This window comes from Aricia agestis, chromosome 10, assembly GCF_905147365.1.
Source record: "Aricia agestis chromosome 10, ilAriAges1.1, whole genome shotgun sequence".
In the NCBI taxonomy this organism is placed as follows: domain Eukaryota; kingdom Metazoa; phylum Arthropoda; class Insecta; order Lepidoptera; family Lycaenidae; genus Aricia; species Aricia agestis.
Window position 1 is genome coordinate 8,202,868 of NC_056415.1, and position 18,105 is coordinate 8,220,972.

General features: G+C 33.8%; 1 protein-coding gene across 4 annotated transcripts in view; it reads left to right on the top strand.

Annotated features, from left to right (window-relative positions):
- Nucleotides 1-5,701: 5,701 nt before the first annotated feature.
- LOC121731401 overlaps nt 5,702-18,105 on the top strand; it is a 50,045-nt gene continuing 37,641 nt past the window's right edge. For all 4 annotated transcript variants that reach the window (XR_006036228.1, XM_042120806.1, XM_042120807.1 and 1 more), the window contains exon 1: nt 5,702-5,846. Coding sequence is in view for 3 of the 4 variants with exons in the window: in XM_042120806.1 (XP_041976740.1) it covers nt 5,793-5,846 (54 nt within the window). In the remaining variant the exon portion in view is untranslated. The remainder of the gene's footprint in view (nt 5,847-18,105) is intronic.

Consider the following 18,105-nt stretch of genomic DNA (forward strand, 5'->3'; position numbering starts at 1 on the left):
TTAGGACGCATTCACCAAGAACATCCATCATTCAACCCCTTTTAACCCCATAATGGATGTAATTACTACCCCTATATCGACTTACACCATTTACTACAACACGTTTCTTACATTTTGAAGTTTATATTTCCTCAAATATCACGTGTTTTTAGAATAATAACCACTTTTCTATACAATAAAAATATCGTTGTATTTTCGATGTAAGCTTATGCTGTTTTATTACGCGCCAAGCTGAATATTCAATAAAAAATGAATATAAGTCGCGCTTTTGATACTGCTACTTTACCTAGTAAGAAAATCTCTGAAAATTTTAACACTATGTAAAGTTATGCAGGACTCGGCCATAAACCCTTATGCGAGAGGCAACCGGTGAAAAGTATACTCCAGGGCTTTCGAGTTATAGAGGCATAAAGTATTTTAAGGCTTACGTACGTAATTTCTTTATTGGCCGTATAACAATTGAGTAAAATGGCGCAGAGTTTTCTTTTACAAGAATAAAATGTCATCATTTTTAATATGAAAATCGTATTAAGTGCTTAGCCTGCGTCAAATCATTATCTATCTGTTGTTTAAATTATTTTGCAAGATCATACTCTTTATGAACAAAAATAATACTTACTTTTTTTCCGAAACTTAAACTTATGCGACATAAAATTGTTTAAAAATCCGTTTAGTATTATTTGCGAGAAAGAGAAACAGAAACATCTATCATCCATTCGGTACGTCTAAGATTCATATTATTTTTACTACTTAATAGAAGGAGGTTTAATTACTGATTGTAATTAAAATATTAAACTGATGATTATGAATGATTACACCTACATTATATTTGTTGTATTTGGTGGTAAAAATAAAAACGGTGGTAGGCAAACGGTGTAAACTTTCTGAGAATATTTGTTTCAAATTTATTCAGAAATAAAACAATTTTTATTTATTTGTAATTATTTAAATTATTAATTCTCATTAAAACGTGTCTTGACTTACATGATAATATATGAAATACTATAAGTATTAGTCTTATCTAATAGACGTAACCTTTTTACTGTAGCTATTATTGTAGAGGTATAATATTATGAGTATAGTTTTATAGTTTTAGCACTTCTTTATGTTATAAAATTGAGTGTGTTATATTAACTTATAATTATAGACTTCGATTTCGTAAATAACATTGCCTTAAATTTAAGAATCTGAAACTGGATTAATGAGCCGCTATAAAGATGACGATCCTACAAACCTCATCCGATTGTGTGGCTTTCATTTTCCCGTGGCCTATATACCCAATAAAACGTTTCACTCAAATTCTCACATAATCACCTTCAATACGATTTAATTATCGTATCTACATGAAAATACGTGTTAAAAACATAATTTTACAGTAATTTTTACTTACAGATTATGAATAAATCCAGTAAAGCTGGTAATTCGCTGAAAGCACTGGACGCGTATACGGGGAGGAAAATGTGTAACTGAACAGTACCTCCGGGCCGCGGGGATAGGCGGCGCACGCTGCCCAGATATTGATTTTGGGCGGCGACGACCCAGTGGCGCCACCTGAAATCATCTGTTGATTCCGGAACTAAAATAGCTCCTAATTTCCCGCTTAGATGGCGCCACCAAAATAAAAGAATAAAATGACACAATGGCTGAGAACGTAAAAAGTAATGCGCGGATTATCCCAGCCTCTACATTCGTTAAATATAATGTTATAATCGTTAATGTAGGTTTTATTAAAATGTAATACATTTTATTGTAATCTTAAATAATGGTAACTGTCAGTTTTTATCACTTCGCTAATAAAAGGTTTTCCCAGCTCTACTATACGAATGACAAATGACAATAGGAAAATGTATTACGAAGCTATGTTGCGATGTTAATTTTTCTTTCAATAAAGTATTATATCACATTACTTCGTCAGATGTGTACCTATATTTCATTCTTTCGATACTTTTCAGAATCGATACACTTTCACCTATAATATAATCTATATCTATATATATAAAACTCAAAGGTGACTGACTGATTGACATAGTGATCTATCAACGCACAGCCCAAACCACTGGACGGATCGGGCTAAAATTTGTCATGCATGTAGATGTTATGACGTAGGCATCCGCTAAGAAAGGATTTTGATAAATTCTAACCGCAAGGGGTTCAAATAGAGGATGAAAGGGTGTATATATAATAATTCTTAACGCGAGCGAAGCCGCGGGCAAATGCTCGTATATATATAAAACTCGAAGGACTGACCTGGTGATCTATCAACGCACAGCACAAACCACTGGATGGATCGGGCTGAAATTCTGCATGCAGGTAGATGTTATGACGATGGCATCCGCTAAGAAAGGATTTTGATAAATTCCAAACCCAAGGGGTTAAAATAGGGGATGAAAGTTTGTGTACTTCTTAACGCGAGCGAATTCGCGGGCAAAAGCTCGTTTAATATATTTTTTACCTCGGGAACTTTTCTTATCTCTTTCCTTATTTATCCAGCTGTTTTATACAGAAATGATAAGACATTTTGGCACACAACAGCCTATTTTTTATGTATCTTTAAAAGTGGCAGCCACAAAAGAAGTTGCCTATTTTTTGGTATTGTATTCAATCTACGAAGTCCGTTTGGGGTCCGCTGGTGTACATAAATGATTACATACATCACATTATAATTAATGTGCACTATTTACTACGCTAACGAAACTGGATATTTAAGGAACCTTAAGCCTTCGCTTGCGTCGTCTCTACAATTACCTGGAATTTTTTCCACCATAAGTCTTGGCTTTGTATGCTAAACGCCCCTCATTTATAAGCCGTGTTTGTCCACGCGGCGGCCTTTACTTGCATATTCATGACCATGCATATGCAAAGCGTTAAACATTTGCTTGGGTATATTAAATGCTTTCATAAGAAACCTTGTCCTTGGGTCCTAAACTGAGAACAGGCTAAAGTACTAAAAAATACTATTAAATTTGGTGTACAGAATTTTGAGTGAACGAAAATTTCATAATTAGGTATGTTTAAATGTTTAGATCATAACATGGATAAAATACTATAAAAGTCATAAAAAGCAACCTGAAACTCTACAAATGTGACTTAATTATTTTAACATTTCAAAGTACAGCAAAATATTTTAAAATGTGAAGATTATAATTATTAGTAATTATGAAATACTATAAGGCATAAATATTTCTACTCAACCCTAATATTGTATTCTATTCTAATAGTAAAAATAAAAAAACAGAAACTGTAATACATTTTTTTTCGTTCAAGTACGCCTGAGGAACAAGTAGGCAAAAACTTTTTTTTCCATTTAAACATCTGAGGAATAAGTAGCACACAGTGGTTGTTTTGTTTAAGTATAAATATACACCAGGTGTATGTCCGTCTGTCGCAACTGCCCGCCTCACGCTTGTCAACAAAACATTGCGGTATCTTCAATAACCTATTTTTAGAGGAATAAGGTCAGTGATCGTTTTTCTGTATATACACGAAAAAAATTCCCATTAGTTACTTATATTTTTGAACCAATATGTTACCTTTGTTTGACCTTCAATGGCGTTAAATTAGCAATAAATTCGACCAACATTACGTTTCGAACTTTTGGTAAGCTTCTCGTATCAGCTTTCACATAATGAGAACTGCATTGCATTTGACAAACCAGCCAATAAGATTGAAAGAAAATTTAAAACTTACTCAGAGGTCAATTGTCCGCCGATGATGACGTCAGAGCGAAACTTTAAAAATTTATTGAGAAAAAACTAGCCAATGAATTTCAAAATTATTTAATTTATATTCTTAAAATACCCTATTTTAACGAAAAAAAATATAAAAAGTACATGTGATTTTTTTGGCCAATGCCCATTCAAAGTATGTTTTTAATTTTCATGCAATAACAAATTAATTAATAAATGATTATTATAACTCTTATTGAATTACCCGATATTCTGTACAGGCCCTTTTTTCATTATCGCTTCTTTATAAAATCACCCATCAATGACATGGAATTGATATATTAACTTATGTTAATATATCAATTCCATGTCATGTGTTGCCTTTGAGGAGGCTTTTACCCTTAGGGGGTCCATAGAAAAATAATAAATAATAATAGAATAGAATAAATATAATTACTTATTAGGAATTAATATATTATGTACTAAATTTATAAAGATCTGATTAAGTCCTTTAAAAATAGAATTAATATGTAGTAAATTGTATACGAAATATTTCTATAAAAATCAAATATTTTTAAAGCAAATTTATATAATGTATTTTTTATGGAAATCAATAAAGCTTTATTATTATTATTTACTGTAAGTTCGTACGTTTATCAGGCACTTTAGTTTAATTTCGCAATTTAAACTATCTTTCGTCCTTTTTTAAGAACACTAAATATTTCCACATCATATACATATTATGATACATACATATTATACATATTATGATCTTGATAGTAATAAAATATCTTTCATAATACATAATATGTAACATATTGTTTGCAGCTGCGTAACGCGTTGAAATCTTTAGTGGGGTATATGTATCAATCTCGAGATGGTTTCGAGTGTTCTGACACATTGACATACAAGTATTCAGTTACTATGATGTAAGGTGTTTTGATATATTAACTATAGAGCTAGTAAACCATACTTCTTCTCTGACTTTGTTTTAACAAAATGTATTATTTACCTTGCATGAGACACACCGGAAAAACATATTTTGTCTATAAGCTAAACAATTTCTTCCTAGTATTTTATATTTTATACTGCAAATGATTAGTAAACGTGCAAAATTTTTCGAATATGTTTAGCCGTGAAAGCGTAACGAATACTTAATACTTAAGTCTTACTTCTAAATCTTTTACTTCGAAATTTTTTTTATTATAAAATTTCCGAATCATTATCAAAATTAATTCTAAACAATAGGAATCCGAATTTAGGCTAAGAAACGACAAATAACGAGGTATTCCATAAGTTTAACCTTCTGCGTTTGTAAATAAAAGAGTTGTGAGTCGATGTTGTACCTGCGCGTGTATGTGTGAGTGCGGCGCGCCTGTGAGTGTATGTCGTAATGCCTCGCCGACGCAACGAGAAACCTGCGATCATAATGGTGATCTTTTAAGAAATATGTATAAGTAATGTATACTTTAATAAATGAAATATTATTAGCCCGGCCAGTAGTTTTGAAGGGGTAATTTTATAGTGCCTAAGATTGTGCGCAGTACATAAGAGCATTATATTCTTTTACAATCAAATTAAGCAAGCAATACTAGAGTATACTATCATCATTAATCATAAATCCTATCATCATATTGAACGAACATTATTGTTGTGGTACGTTTTATACGTGGTTTCTTATCTAGTAAATAGAAGGCTCGTCTTGGCGGGGGCACGATACTTTGTCTTGAACTATGGTCATGACTCATGAGTCATGACTCATGAGTAATAAATAGTAATTAAAATTACGCATGACTCATTTGCGGTTAAAATGCGTTATCAAGGTACTTTAATATTAATTAACACTACCCATATCTACCATAAAATAAATAAAAAATGTATTGATTGCGTAGTACTCACATACATACATGTACATTTCTACACTAATTTCACACTCTATGGACAATAAACAGTTTGTTTCCTTTAAAATCGAAATAAGCGTCCATGTGAACGCGGCCGTCACGGAAAATAAAGTTGGTTGTGTCTGTGTGCAACTCAACGGCCACAGAGTCCGGTACAGTGTGTTGACTGAGCGCGCGCCGAGCGCCTGCCATGACAGCGTAAAGTTTCTGTGCTAACTTGTGCAACATGTGGACTATCTGGACCCTCATCTGTGCCGGCCTCGTGTCGGCCCTAGCACAGGTAATTACACATTTTCACAGACGTACAACAAAAGTAACAGTTAATAGTAATAGATTTAACTTGAATAGGGCAAACTTGAAGGTTTAAGAACTGTTTTCAATCTGTGTCGTTTATTCAGAGTTTCAATTATTCAGAGTTTGAGTCACATGGAGTTAACTTAAGTAAAGTTGAAAGATTAACAGTTCTCATTCTGCGTCGTTAATTCTGTGCTTAACTTATTTCCGAGATTCTGTGGAGGGACACTTCAAAGTATTGGCATTGTTATGAAGTTAATCACTGCTTTAAAAGTTCATCTTTTATCAAATTTTATTGGAAAATGATTAAAAACTTTGATAAAGCATGACAGTAATTTGCTATCTTCTCTGTTGTTAATTTTTTGGATTTGACTCTAGTCCAGTGGTTCTTAACCGGTGGTCCGCGGACCACTGGTGGTCCCTGGAGGCATTCCAAGTGGTCCGCGAAGCCATCTTAATAATATGTGAGAATTCAGAAGTTAGTAAAAAGTATGGACTATATGCAGGTACAACAATCACATTTAATTAAAATCTGTTACTTTAAGATATTTGCCAAATAAAAAAATGAGGGCTAATTATAAAGTTGTCCTTGTTTTCTTTATCAAAAAAACCCTTCGTTTAGGTAAACCAACTGGGTGGTCCCTGGCTAGACAAACATTTGGTAGAATGGTCCCTCATGACTAAAAGATTAAGAACAACTGCTCTAGTCTCTACCGTTAAAGTAGATACTAGTCACAGATTATATAGATTAAAATTTCAACTATTAGGTAGACTTAAATCATAACTCATAGCCAAAAATAACGAGTGATCTTCATTGCATGAAGTAATCACATCTTAAAGTAATTACTTGATATTTTTCGTTCGTATGACGAAGCCATGTAGAATTACTCATTATCGCCTTTGAATGCATATAAAGGTATCTCATTAAGTCATTTATTGTAGCGAAACAGTTGGAATTTGCAAATCATTCTAAAATTGATACACTTTATATTTTTACTACTAAATCGTGTACATAATATAATGAACTCACTCGCAATCCATTGTATAACGTTAATAATTAATATCATGATTACCACAATCATTATTTTAATCGTAGCGGGTAAGAATCATAATCATAAACTCGTATGCCGTTAGGTGTCGTAGGTAGTAGTTCTCAACGTGAGCTAGACTAGCTAATGATACTACCTTACGTCTAGACAGAGCAGCCCAACCTGTAGTTTTTATGGGATTTAAAATAAAACAGTAAAAAACTGATGCGAGAAATTTTTATCGGCTTGTTTACTACCCCTGACAGAATTCACATTTTTAACTTTAGCTATTTCATTTAAAACCTGTTTAAAAAACAACAACATATTAATGATTCGATTTCAAAAATATGTTTATAGCTCAATACTAGCCCCCTTACTAATAAACGTTGCTTAAGCTTTGAATAGTTATACAGTGTTTTGTTCCTGTAACACAAGTGACATTTTTAATTGGATTGAAGAAGACAAAACACTGTACAACTATTCAAAGCTTATACATCGTTTAGTAATAAGGGGGTAAGTCTCCATTTGTGTATACTATCTCAAAAGTCAATCTGTCTAAATCCACTTCTTACTATAGTTTCAAGCTATATCAAAAAGTAGTTTGGTCAGTATTCTTAAGAGGTCAGCTCTAGGGCTTTATGACCGAAGTAGACTTAAGACTATAACCTATTCACATTTCACAATTTACTTACATCAAAAAAATGTGGGATCAATGCATTAAGAAGTCAAGACATACCTATATGATGCATAAATAAAGTAAAACAATAATATTTTTATTATAAAGCATATTAATTATTATTGTTAACTGCCGGAAATATTTATGAATTACTGAAGTATGAGTAAGAACTAAAACGTAGATATTAACTAAGTAGACTGGAGTGTCCACATTCTAAAAACACTAAATCAATGTTTAAAATCATATTGTTGTTTTGGAAGCTGGGAAAATTATTTTTGTTGGGTGTTTTCTATGATATAACACATGACCCAGATTCACAAGTCGTGGGCCTTGCGAGCACGTCGCAAATTGTTATACTTACTAATTATTAACAAGTAACATCTAGATAAATATTATGTATTGGAGGCCACATGTTATTAAAAAAAAACATATTATAATATTATGTGCATTTTTTTTATTTGAGAGGAGTCATCAGTTAAAAGGTTGTATACTTACCCCTGCATTTAATTATTTTTCTAAAGATTTTGAAGAATGACTTTAAAGAAAGAAGACCTTAAATGGATAAAATAAATATACAAGTTCGTATTTTACTTCTACTACGCTTGAAACATACTCTATACGACAGTATATTATATTAAGTCTATGCTCTATACCTACTCTATTCCATGCAGAAATTATTCATTTACTGATCTAAACGTGATAACTGATTCTAATCTATAATATTCAGTTACTCGGAATTCATGAGGTCTATAGATAAAGGTTGCATCACAAAGACCTTGCCCGTGTGAGGAGGCTATTGTTTTCAAATTCACCACTTTAGAATTTAGATACAATAATAATTTATTTCACTAACGAAATTAGCATAATAATTTTATGTAATCGAAAATTAGAATAACTAATTAGTTTTACTTTTCCTGTAATATGTTTGTCATTTAATTGACATAGTTTACTTATCCTGACCTTCATTCTACTATAACAATGATAATAATTTTACATTGTAAGTAATACATAACATACACGAGCCATTAATGCAAATGTTCATTCGGGTTTTAGGGATCCAGCTGGTCTGCCAAAAAATAGTCAGAAATTATCCGTAAATGGCTAAAACACATATATTATTCAACTTTGAAACCAGTTTTATTATGCGTGAGTGCATAATATTATACTACGGTACGTGAGTGCCTAGAGTTAAAAAACCAGCCAAGTGCGAGTTGGACTCGCCCATGAAGGGTTCCATAGCAGAAATAAGGTTTATTTTTATGAAATTAAGAGGTTTTTGATTTATTTCCATATTTGAGTTGATTTAATAAAAGTTAAACTAAGGTTTACCATATATTATGACGTATAAAAAAACTGGCTAGATCTCGTTTGAACCAATTTTCGTTGGTAGTTTTTGTAGTAATGTACATCATATATTTATTTAGACTTATCATGCCCCTACTTTAGAAGTTAGAGGGGAGACACACATTTTACCACTTTTGAAGAGTGTCTCGTCTCGCAAACTATTCAGGTTAGAAAAAAAAATATTAGAAACCTCAATATGATTTTTGAATCCTCCTCCTATCCATAGTTTAGATGAAAAAAATATTTTTCGTTTCAGTTATATCTATGGGGACCCCTAAAATTTTTAATATTTTTTCCATTTTTGTATCAAAATCTTAAGGCGGTTCACAGACTACATCTACTTACCAAGTTTCAATAGTATAGCTCTTATAATTGTTTCGGAGAAAAGTGGCTGTGACATATGGACGGACAGACAGACAGATATGACGTTAGGGTTCCGTTTTTTGCCATTTGGCTACGGAACCCTAAAAAAGTACGACTATTCCATGTTCAGTAATGTTTAAAGTTTCGGCCCGATACCTTCTTTTCCACAATAGTGATAAAAGATAAAAATAAGGCTCAGGAATAAGAGACGAATTTTAACTTTAAACAAAGACAAAACTCAACTATCTAAAATATCTATGATTGTGTAGGAAACGAGTTCATTCACAGGCTAATATAGTTCAGCCAACAGGTTTGAGTGTTGAGAATATTTAATGCACCTTAAAAGGAGCAGTCGGATTGCCAATGCCAGCTTATGATGGGTGTTGGCAAGGCTGTTCTCCCACGCCAGCCTGTGCCTCAGTCAGGTTGTTAAACAAATATGGCTTAAAAATATCAATAGCTTGCCTACGTAAGTAATTTCTAATATATTGAGAGGAGCGTTTTACTGTCGTCCTCACGAAAAGTGCAATAAGTCGAGTTTTTGAGCAAATTGACTTAAGTTCTGTAAGCAGGAATTAGAGCTCTATATTTTTTCTTAAGATGATTTTTTTGTATATACATATTTTAATTATATTAAAGGTGGTATCTATCGCTTTAAATTAAGGTATTTTATAATATTATGTAAATTGATGACACTCTAAACTTATTTACACTTTTTATTCAAAGAATAAGATGTAAACAGACAGACAAACATGACGAATCTATAAGGGTTCCGTTTTTGCCATTTGGCTACGTAACCCTAAAAAGGAAAGATGACACTGTACTCGAATAAACTTATAAATCCTATACTTTTTAAGCCTTGTATAAATCACACACAGTTAAAAGAGAAAATGTAATTGTTGAAATGAAAAGTCTATTAGCATTATTATCATACAAAAGCTTCATTAGAACTTTTATTATAAAGGCTTTCATTGACGTAGCGGTTTATTTCATTTACAACTATTGTTTGAAGAGATGAAGTGTACTTACAGGTGTACATATTCTGATAATACCTGACCTAAATCTTTATTAATCATATTGCGAAAGTCATGATGCCAGTATGAACGTCTAATACCGTGTCTATTCATTGACTTGTCTATCGATCTTATCACAATAATAGATTAATGAATATCAAATATTCAACTGGTTTTTAGCACAGTAATACTTAAAGATATCGTGATACTAGCAAGAAACAAAAGTGATTTGAGTCTAAACCTACAGAAAATAGCGGAAATTTATTTTATCTTTTACAATTTAAGTGCAATTAATAGTTATAAATAATGTTACAAAACGTAGTGATAATACTTTTGGATTTGTGTACTATGTATTCAATTTCAACTCGACACAGGGGACTCACACATCGCCTAAACTCTAAAGCAGCCTTTCCCAAAGTGGGCGATAACGCCCCCTTGTAGACGCTGAAGGTTTAAAGTGGGCGGTGTGGGACCCAGAAAAGAATGGGAGCGTTTGTGTAGAGACTTTGGGGGTGATTTGTAAATTCAGTTCATCTGGATGCATTTTAAATTGAAACAATGGGGGCGTTAAAACATATTTTGTTCTCAAAGTGGGCAATCGACAAAATAAGTGGGAACCCACTTATTATCACTTTGTTTTGTTACACCCTGTAGACTTCACTTGGGTCTTAAATTTTCTAAGTTTGTTGTTTACCATAAAGTACTCTTAATTATATCCGTAAGCCTTACAAAAGGTACTTCTTTGGGTTTGACATTTGCGGGGAATGTAAATGATAGCCGGTTTCAGGTTTGTTCGTACGAAGTAAGTAGTGAGTAATTGTAATTCTACTAACACATTCCAGAATGAAATTACTTTACAAGTCAAGAGTCTAGACCAGCTGCGCTGTTACATTGCTATTCTGAGCTGTTAAAATTTACGTAAAGCTACATGGAAATAACTGTTAAATAAACAGGAAGCTAAAACAAGCATAGTCCTGGATATACAAAACATTGACTTGTACAAAACTAGAATACGGTAAATTATAAATAAATAAAAAAACATGTTTATACGAATGAAAATATTACATAGCCTATTCGTCTTCCCACCTAATTATATCAATTAAGAACAGTTTGTCTGTCTATCATATGTTTGATTCATTGAAATAAACTATACAAGGTGTAACAAAAATAAGTGATAATACTTTAGGGTGTGTATGTGTTCCTTATAGAGAGTTCATTGTGAAAGTAGCAGCGCTGAAAGACCAAAATTTTTTTTCACTTTTGTATGGAGAAACTCGTGACGCTTGAGCGCTTGCCCATACAAAAGTGAAAAAAGAAATTGGTCTTTCAGCGCTGCTACTTTCACAGTGAATTCTTTATAAGGAACACATACACACCCTAAAGTATTATCACTTATTTTTGTTACACCCTGTATATTATAATACTTAATCTGTGGTTTGATTAAATTATAGTTAATAGCTGATACTGTGTTCAATTTATATCAAGCACGCTGCACGAATAATGGCGAGGTATTCGTATAGCCTTGTGGCCATTAGCACTATTTACTTTAGTTATTTATTATTTCCTTTAAACTTTAATTTATAATAAGCCTGTTAAAATAAATTATATTAATCCTGGTGCATTAAAATGAAAATAATATAATAATTGAATTGAAGTATTTCATAATGTTATATCTTTAAACGAGCAATTCTTGTTTATAATTATATAATTGGAATCTCGGAATCGGCTCCAATAATTTTCATGAAATCTTTTATCTTTAAACGAGCAATTCTTGTATATATATAAGTGGAATCTCGGAATCGGCTCCAACGATTTTCACGAAATTTATCGTTGATAAATTTTATTATTCGTGATAAATCGATCTATCTAGGAATCATTTTTAGAAAATGTTATTTTATTCATGTTTTATCGAATACCGAGCAAAGCTCGGTCAAATAGCTAGTATTATAATAATACATCTACAGTCTGTATGATGTCTGAGATTTTGTAGTCGAGGCTTTTTACCTAGTGTGTATAGATTATAATAATTCATAATTTATATTATAATATAATATTTCTTCACAACTGGAATAGAGCTCTATATCTTACTCTAATATATAAAAGTAGCCAGTTATTCCTTACCACTCACCAACCACATACTAAAACTCATAATCAAAATTGTTTACAAAATTGGTATTGTACAACTCTTTTACAACTTGGAGTTTAATACAACGATGCCAGCTATTTTCAAAGTTTGTTAAGACGGATCAATGTATAGGAGTAGTTCCTGCAAGTTATAAGCTATTAGCTATGTCCACACTATGCGCTTTCGTCTTCAATTTTCGTCATCTTCTTTAATTCAACTTTCATTTTGGCGCATTCAATAATTGAATACGTCAACGAACGCAACGCCAACATTGTCATTTTTGTTTTTTGGATACGGTCAGAGGGCATGCGTCGCGGGCATGCTTCACATTAACTGTTGACTGCGCTATAACGCATGCCCTTGACGAACAGAAAAAGGCACATTGTGGACAAAGCATAGGCACAGAGCGACTCTACTTGCGTATGTACGAAAGTAGAGTCGCGGCCAACGCTAGTTGATAATAATTTTCCTACATGCGGCGCGTCGCCAAGGTAGACGCAGCGCCGCGGCGCCGCCCTGTCATTCATGGAACCAGTGAGTCAAAATGATTGACTCACGGCACAAACATTGACTATTTTTATAATGAATCAGTTACTGTAATACAACATAAATAAAATGCACATTCGCAAAATAATGTTACAAGGATGTTATAAAAAATACTAGACAGATTTACGTAAGGTTTAACTAGATGAAGTTAGATGTTTCACCATTTCCTAATAATATGCCGTATAGGCTATCTACAACTTTTTTTACAGATTCTCCATACTTTATCTGTCAAGTTAAGTGGTGGATAGCCTATCCGGCACTTATCAGGAAGTGGTGACACAGGCCAATACTAGAAATGCGAGATATATGTCTATTATGTCTTTATATTATATAAATAGCTGAAAGGATTTTGAAGAAGGGGTAGAGTACTGTAACGGTACCTTTTCCATACATAGGTTCATTTTAATCTGCAAAATGTAGAGTTCATCTGTAAATAAGTGTTTTAAAGGAATTTGCAGGCAAAATCTAGTACTTCATATTATAATATAGTATAAATTACATAATGACATAATGACCACCTCCGTGGCTCAATGGTTAGAGTATGTGGCAACTCAAGCCTGGGGTCGCGGGTTCGAATCCCGCCGACGGAACAAAAAGTTTTTCAATGTTCCTGGGTCATGGATGTGTATTAAATATGTGTATGATATAATAAAAATCTTAAATATATGTATAGTGTAAAAGTATTAAATATATTTTCCGTTGTCTGGTACCTATAACACAAGTCCTTCAGGTACTTAGCACGGGGCCAGACTGACGTGGTGTGAAGCGTCCATAGATATTATATTATATTATTATTATAATAATCATAACAAGAATTTAAATATTTGTACATAGCATTTAGCTAAACGCCGGAATGTTGGATTTCGTTCCGTCAAGGGTGTGTTGCCCTAACAGTGTTATAACGTTGTACAAGAATACATAATTTGTTTGGTTAATTTACATGTAATTGCTATTACACACTAGTGTTATGATTCCTTTACATTCAAGGTAGCGTTAACCTTACCAATGCTTAATTAGTGAGGAAAATATTTAACTTACTATAAAATATAGTCTGAGTATTTTGTAAGCATCGGTGCAGGTCTAGTGGGTTTCTTTAAGATTTTTTTTTTAATGAAATAAGGGGGCAAACGAGCAAACGGGTCACCTGATGGAAAGCAACTTCCGTCGCCCATGGACACTCGCAGCATCAGAAGAGCTGCAGGTGCGTTGCCGGCCTTTTAAGAGGGAATAGGGTAATAGGGGAGGGTAGGGATGGGAAGGGAATTGGGGAGTGTAGGGAAGGGAATAGGGTAGGGGATTGGGCCTCCGGTAAACTCACTCACTCGGCGAAACACAGCGCTAGCGCTGTTTCACGCCGGTTTTCTGTGAGAACGTGGTATTTCTCCGGTCGAACCGACCCATTCGTGCCGAAGCATGGCTCTCCCACGTATAAAACATAAAGGGTGCAGGTTCGATCCCAGGCATACTTTAGATCTGAAAATCAGAAATTCGTGGTAGGCCCCCTGCAAGCGTCATAAACTGTCAACGGCTGCCGTAGACTGCCACCGACTGCCGCCAACACGTGCCGCCGACTGCCGTCGACTGCCGCCGACACGTGCCGTCGTCTGCTGTCGACTGCCGCTGACGCGTGCCGCCGACACGTGCCGTTCGTCTGTAAACGCAGGAAACCTACTCATACGAGTAGTTTGCCCATACGTATTCAAAACGTACCAATTCATTCCTCTGGACTAGGCTGACTATCAGTATGGACAACTATGTGGATATAAATTTGAAGGCACTACAGTATTAATTGAACAGTGGCTACCACATTCGGAGAATACTCTAGACTCTAGAGTCTAGACTCTAGGGTCTTGTTGGCAACTAGCAACGTAGCGAATGACGTCGAGCACAAAGAATTCTATTTAAATAGAAGTTTTTGGTCGAGAACCATATTTTGTTTTCCTAGTATCAACCCATAGAGAATCACCTTTTGTTTCAATTTCAAAATGAATTAATTACTTAGTTCATTGAAATGTAATTTGACATTTAGTCACAGAATACGGTCATAAGCGGACAATGGTGATCTTCTTACAACGTACAGTCTTCGAGACACATTGTTTGCCTTAATACGATCTTATTACTATGACAATAAGGACCAAAAGTAGTAGTCAATTTTGACCGTACATAAGTGTTGGTGACATCACGTTACAACCAACATCATTGTAATGCGAACGTGCAGCGATTATGAATACCGACTCAAGGCGATGTCAATGTTTTTTTATGAGTTTTACAGGTAGGGTTGTCACTTGTCAGTTGTCACATGGTCAAATTTTTGTATGCATAGATTCTAAGTATGAATAAATGTTTGTATATCTTTGATGCGATTAAAGCAAGTTTTTACAAAAGGTTCTGATATGGGTAGAGGTTTTTTTTAATTATTATCGTTAATATACACAGGAGATACAGCTGTGTGATACGCAGAATTCCGAAATAAAATTAATTTTGAGCGTATGAATTTGCGGGCAACATCTATATTCTATTTGTTACAAATATCTATTTTACGGTCAAACATTCCTGTGGCGTCTGTGGTTGACTCTGAGACCATAAAGTTGTGTAACAAACCTAACATTGTTTTAAACATCATGTGCGGGCTCGGGGCTGGCCATGAAAATTGATTTTTTATTTTCTTGCAAACCTACTTGTTTTGAGTAATGTCCTTTAACAATGTATACCTTTATAAATAGGACAAATATTTGGTCTCTATAGCAGGGGTTCCCAATCTTTTTCAGCCTGCGGCGCAGTTACACATCACAAGATTTTGTCACGGTGCCCTTAACTCTACCTAGCTTTTACAAAAAGATAAATATTTAAACACGTTTAATGATTATAGTTAGGTTAAGCTTATTATAAACAAAATATTATATTTAACCATCTGCCTGCTTTGTTTAATTAACATTATTATTTTATTTTATAATATTTGTGGTTTCGGATAATGATGGAGAATCGATTCACGGCGCCCCTCTTGCCTTTCCACGGCGCACCAGGGCGCCGCAGCGCACAATTTGGGAACCCCTGCTCTATAGATAAAGTACTCTATCCTCTGTACAACCTGGGTGTGGCAAGGTTTGCTCTTGTTGTCACACTTAAAACAATAAGATTAATCTCTGATCTAAGTTATGGTTGCCAATCCCTGCAATTCTCGAATACCTGAAATTAAAGAAAAAAATAATAATTTACTTATCCTAGTTTAGATTTATAGCAAACTATAAATAGTATTCACCTGATGGAAAGCTATCGAAATTTCTGTGGGCTCCCGTTAGCTCCGGCATTACTATACCTAATCGTCATGATGGTGTCATAAAAATTCTTACAAGATTACTGACAGATTGTATGGATAAAATGAGGGATTTCCTTTACCAATCATTTTGTACTTCTCTAACAAGAAACCTTTTCATAGTGGTCATAATACTCCTGCAGCGAATGCGTTGGCGACTACTGTCTCAAAGTGTCAATTTAAATAAATTCAGTATGTTAATTCTGTACCAGTTCAACTTATTCGGCTACTTAATCACAATAACAACTTAAGTTCTCATGTCAAGTTATTACGCATTTCAATAATGTCAATTTGACACTACGCTAACGTCATTTTCGTGTCAGTTTAACATAATAGCAGTAAATAAAGAATAACTGTGATTATGAATTAAACAGGTAATAGCTTGCGTGTCGTAGTTAGAGTTATTTTACCTCTATTATGATCCTTATTATAATGACATAAGGATGATTTTTATTGAACTCCGAGGTAAAATACTAAAAGTTGTACTACACCTACAACACGCGACCTTCCGTTCCACGACAATGCTGAGGTCACATCTTCTTATATTGTTTACTCTGCGAATTTTGATCCATTGAATATAATTACTACAATTTAAATTCTTCGTTCATGAGAGTGAGAAAATCTTCATTTTATAATTTTATATAAGTTGGGTAAGAAGTACTCAAATTGTACTTTGTTACACATAACGCTGGACGGAAGTGTCCGAAGGATTTAGTATTGCGCGCTTGAAGTTTAGGTTAACAACTATCCATACTAATATTATAAATGCAAAAGTGTATGTCTGTGTGTCTGCCTGTTAACTCTACACGCCCAAACTGCTGAAACAATTTTGCTTGGTATGAAGTACTTTCACTCCTGAAAAAGGACATAGGATAATGTTTATCGCGAAAAAATATGCGATACCTGCGCGATGAACAAATATTGGCGCAACGTAGCAAACAATTATTACTAAGTAAATACCTAATTTATGTACATAATTTACTTGAGATGGAGGCGTGGTAACGACATTACATTCACGAACATTTGCATACTTTTAAGCAATTCGATATAGCCAAAACAACACTTTGTTTTAACGAAATATTTTAACAATTTCAAAGTTAAAAATATCAACTCCTTTGTTTTTGTCTTTGAAACATATACATCTAAAGAGCTACGAATAGATAGAATACAATATGTTATGATACAGATTTGTCCACACTGTGCCATTTTCTGGTCATCAAGGGCATGCGTTATAGCGCAGTCAACAGTGAACGTGAGGCATGCCCGCGACGCATGCCCTCTGACCGTATCCAAAAACAAAAATGACAATGTTGGCGTTGCGTTCGTTGTCGTATTCAATTGTTGAATGCGCCAAAACGAAAGTTGAATGAAAGAAGATGACGAAAATTGGAGACGAAAGCGCATAGTGTGGAGATAGCTTATATCCTTCCCGGGACTCAAAATATGGATTTGCTATTAATTAAGTAATATTTATATAGGTACTTTTTAATAATGAATTTTAATTTTAGAATCGTTATGTAAAGCAAATGAACATCCACCGGATGTTGAGGTGTTAACTTTAATAATTACTTTCATTGACTATTTCAAGTATACTTGCATAATACGGCCTCGTAATTTTTGTTTCAAAATATATCAGATGGACTCGCGTTAACGTGCAACATGGCGTTTCCTATCGCGATCGACCCGCGAGAATCAGAGCGTTAATACAAAAACGTTTACGTGAATACCTCAAAATCATAGGTTGAGTGTAAAACTAACCTTCAGTTGCATTTTTCTAGAGGCTTTCAAGGGCATTCTACATATAAGGGAAATGATTTATTAATATCGTAAATTCAAA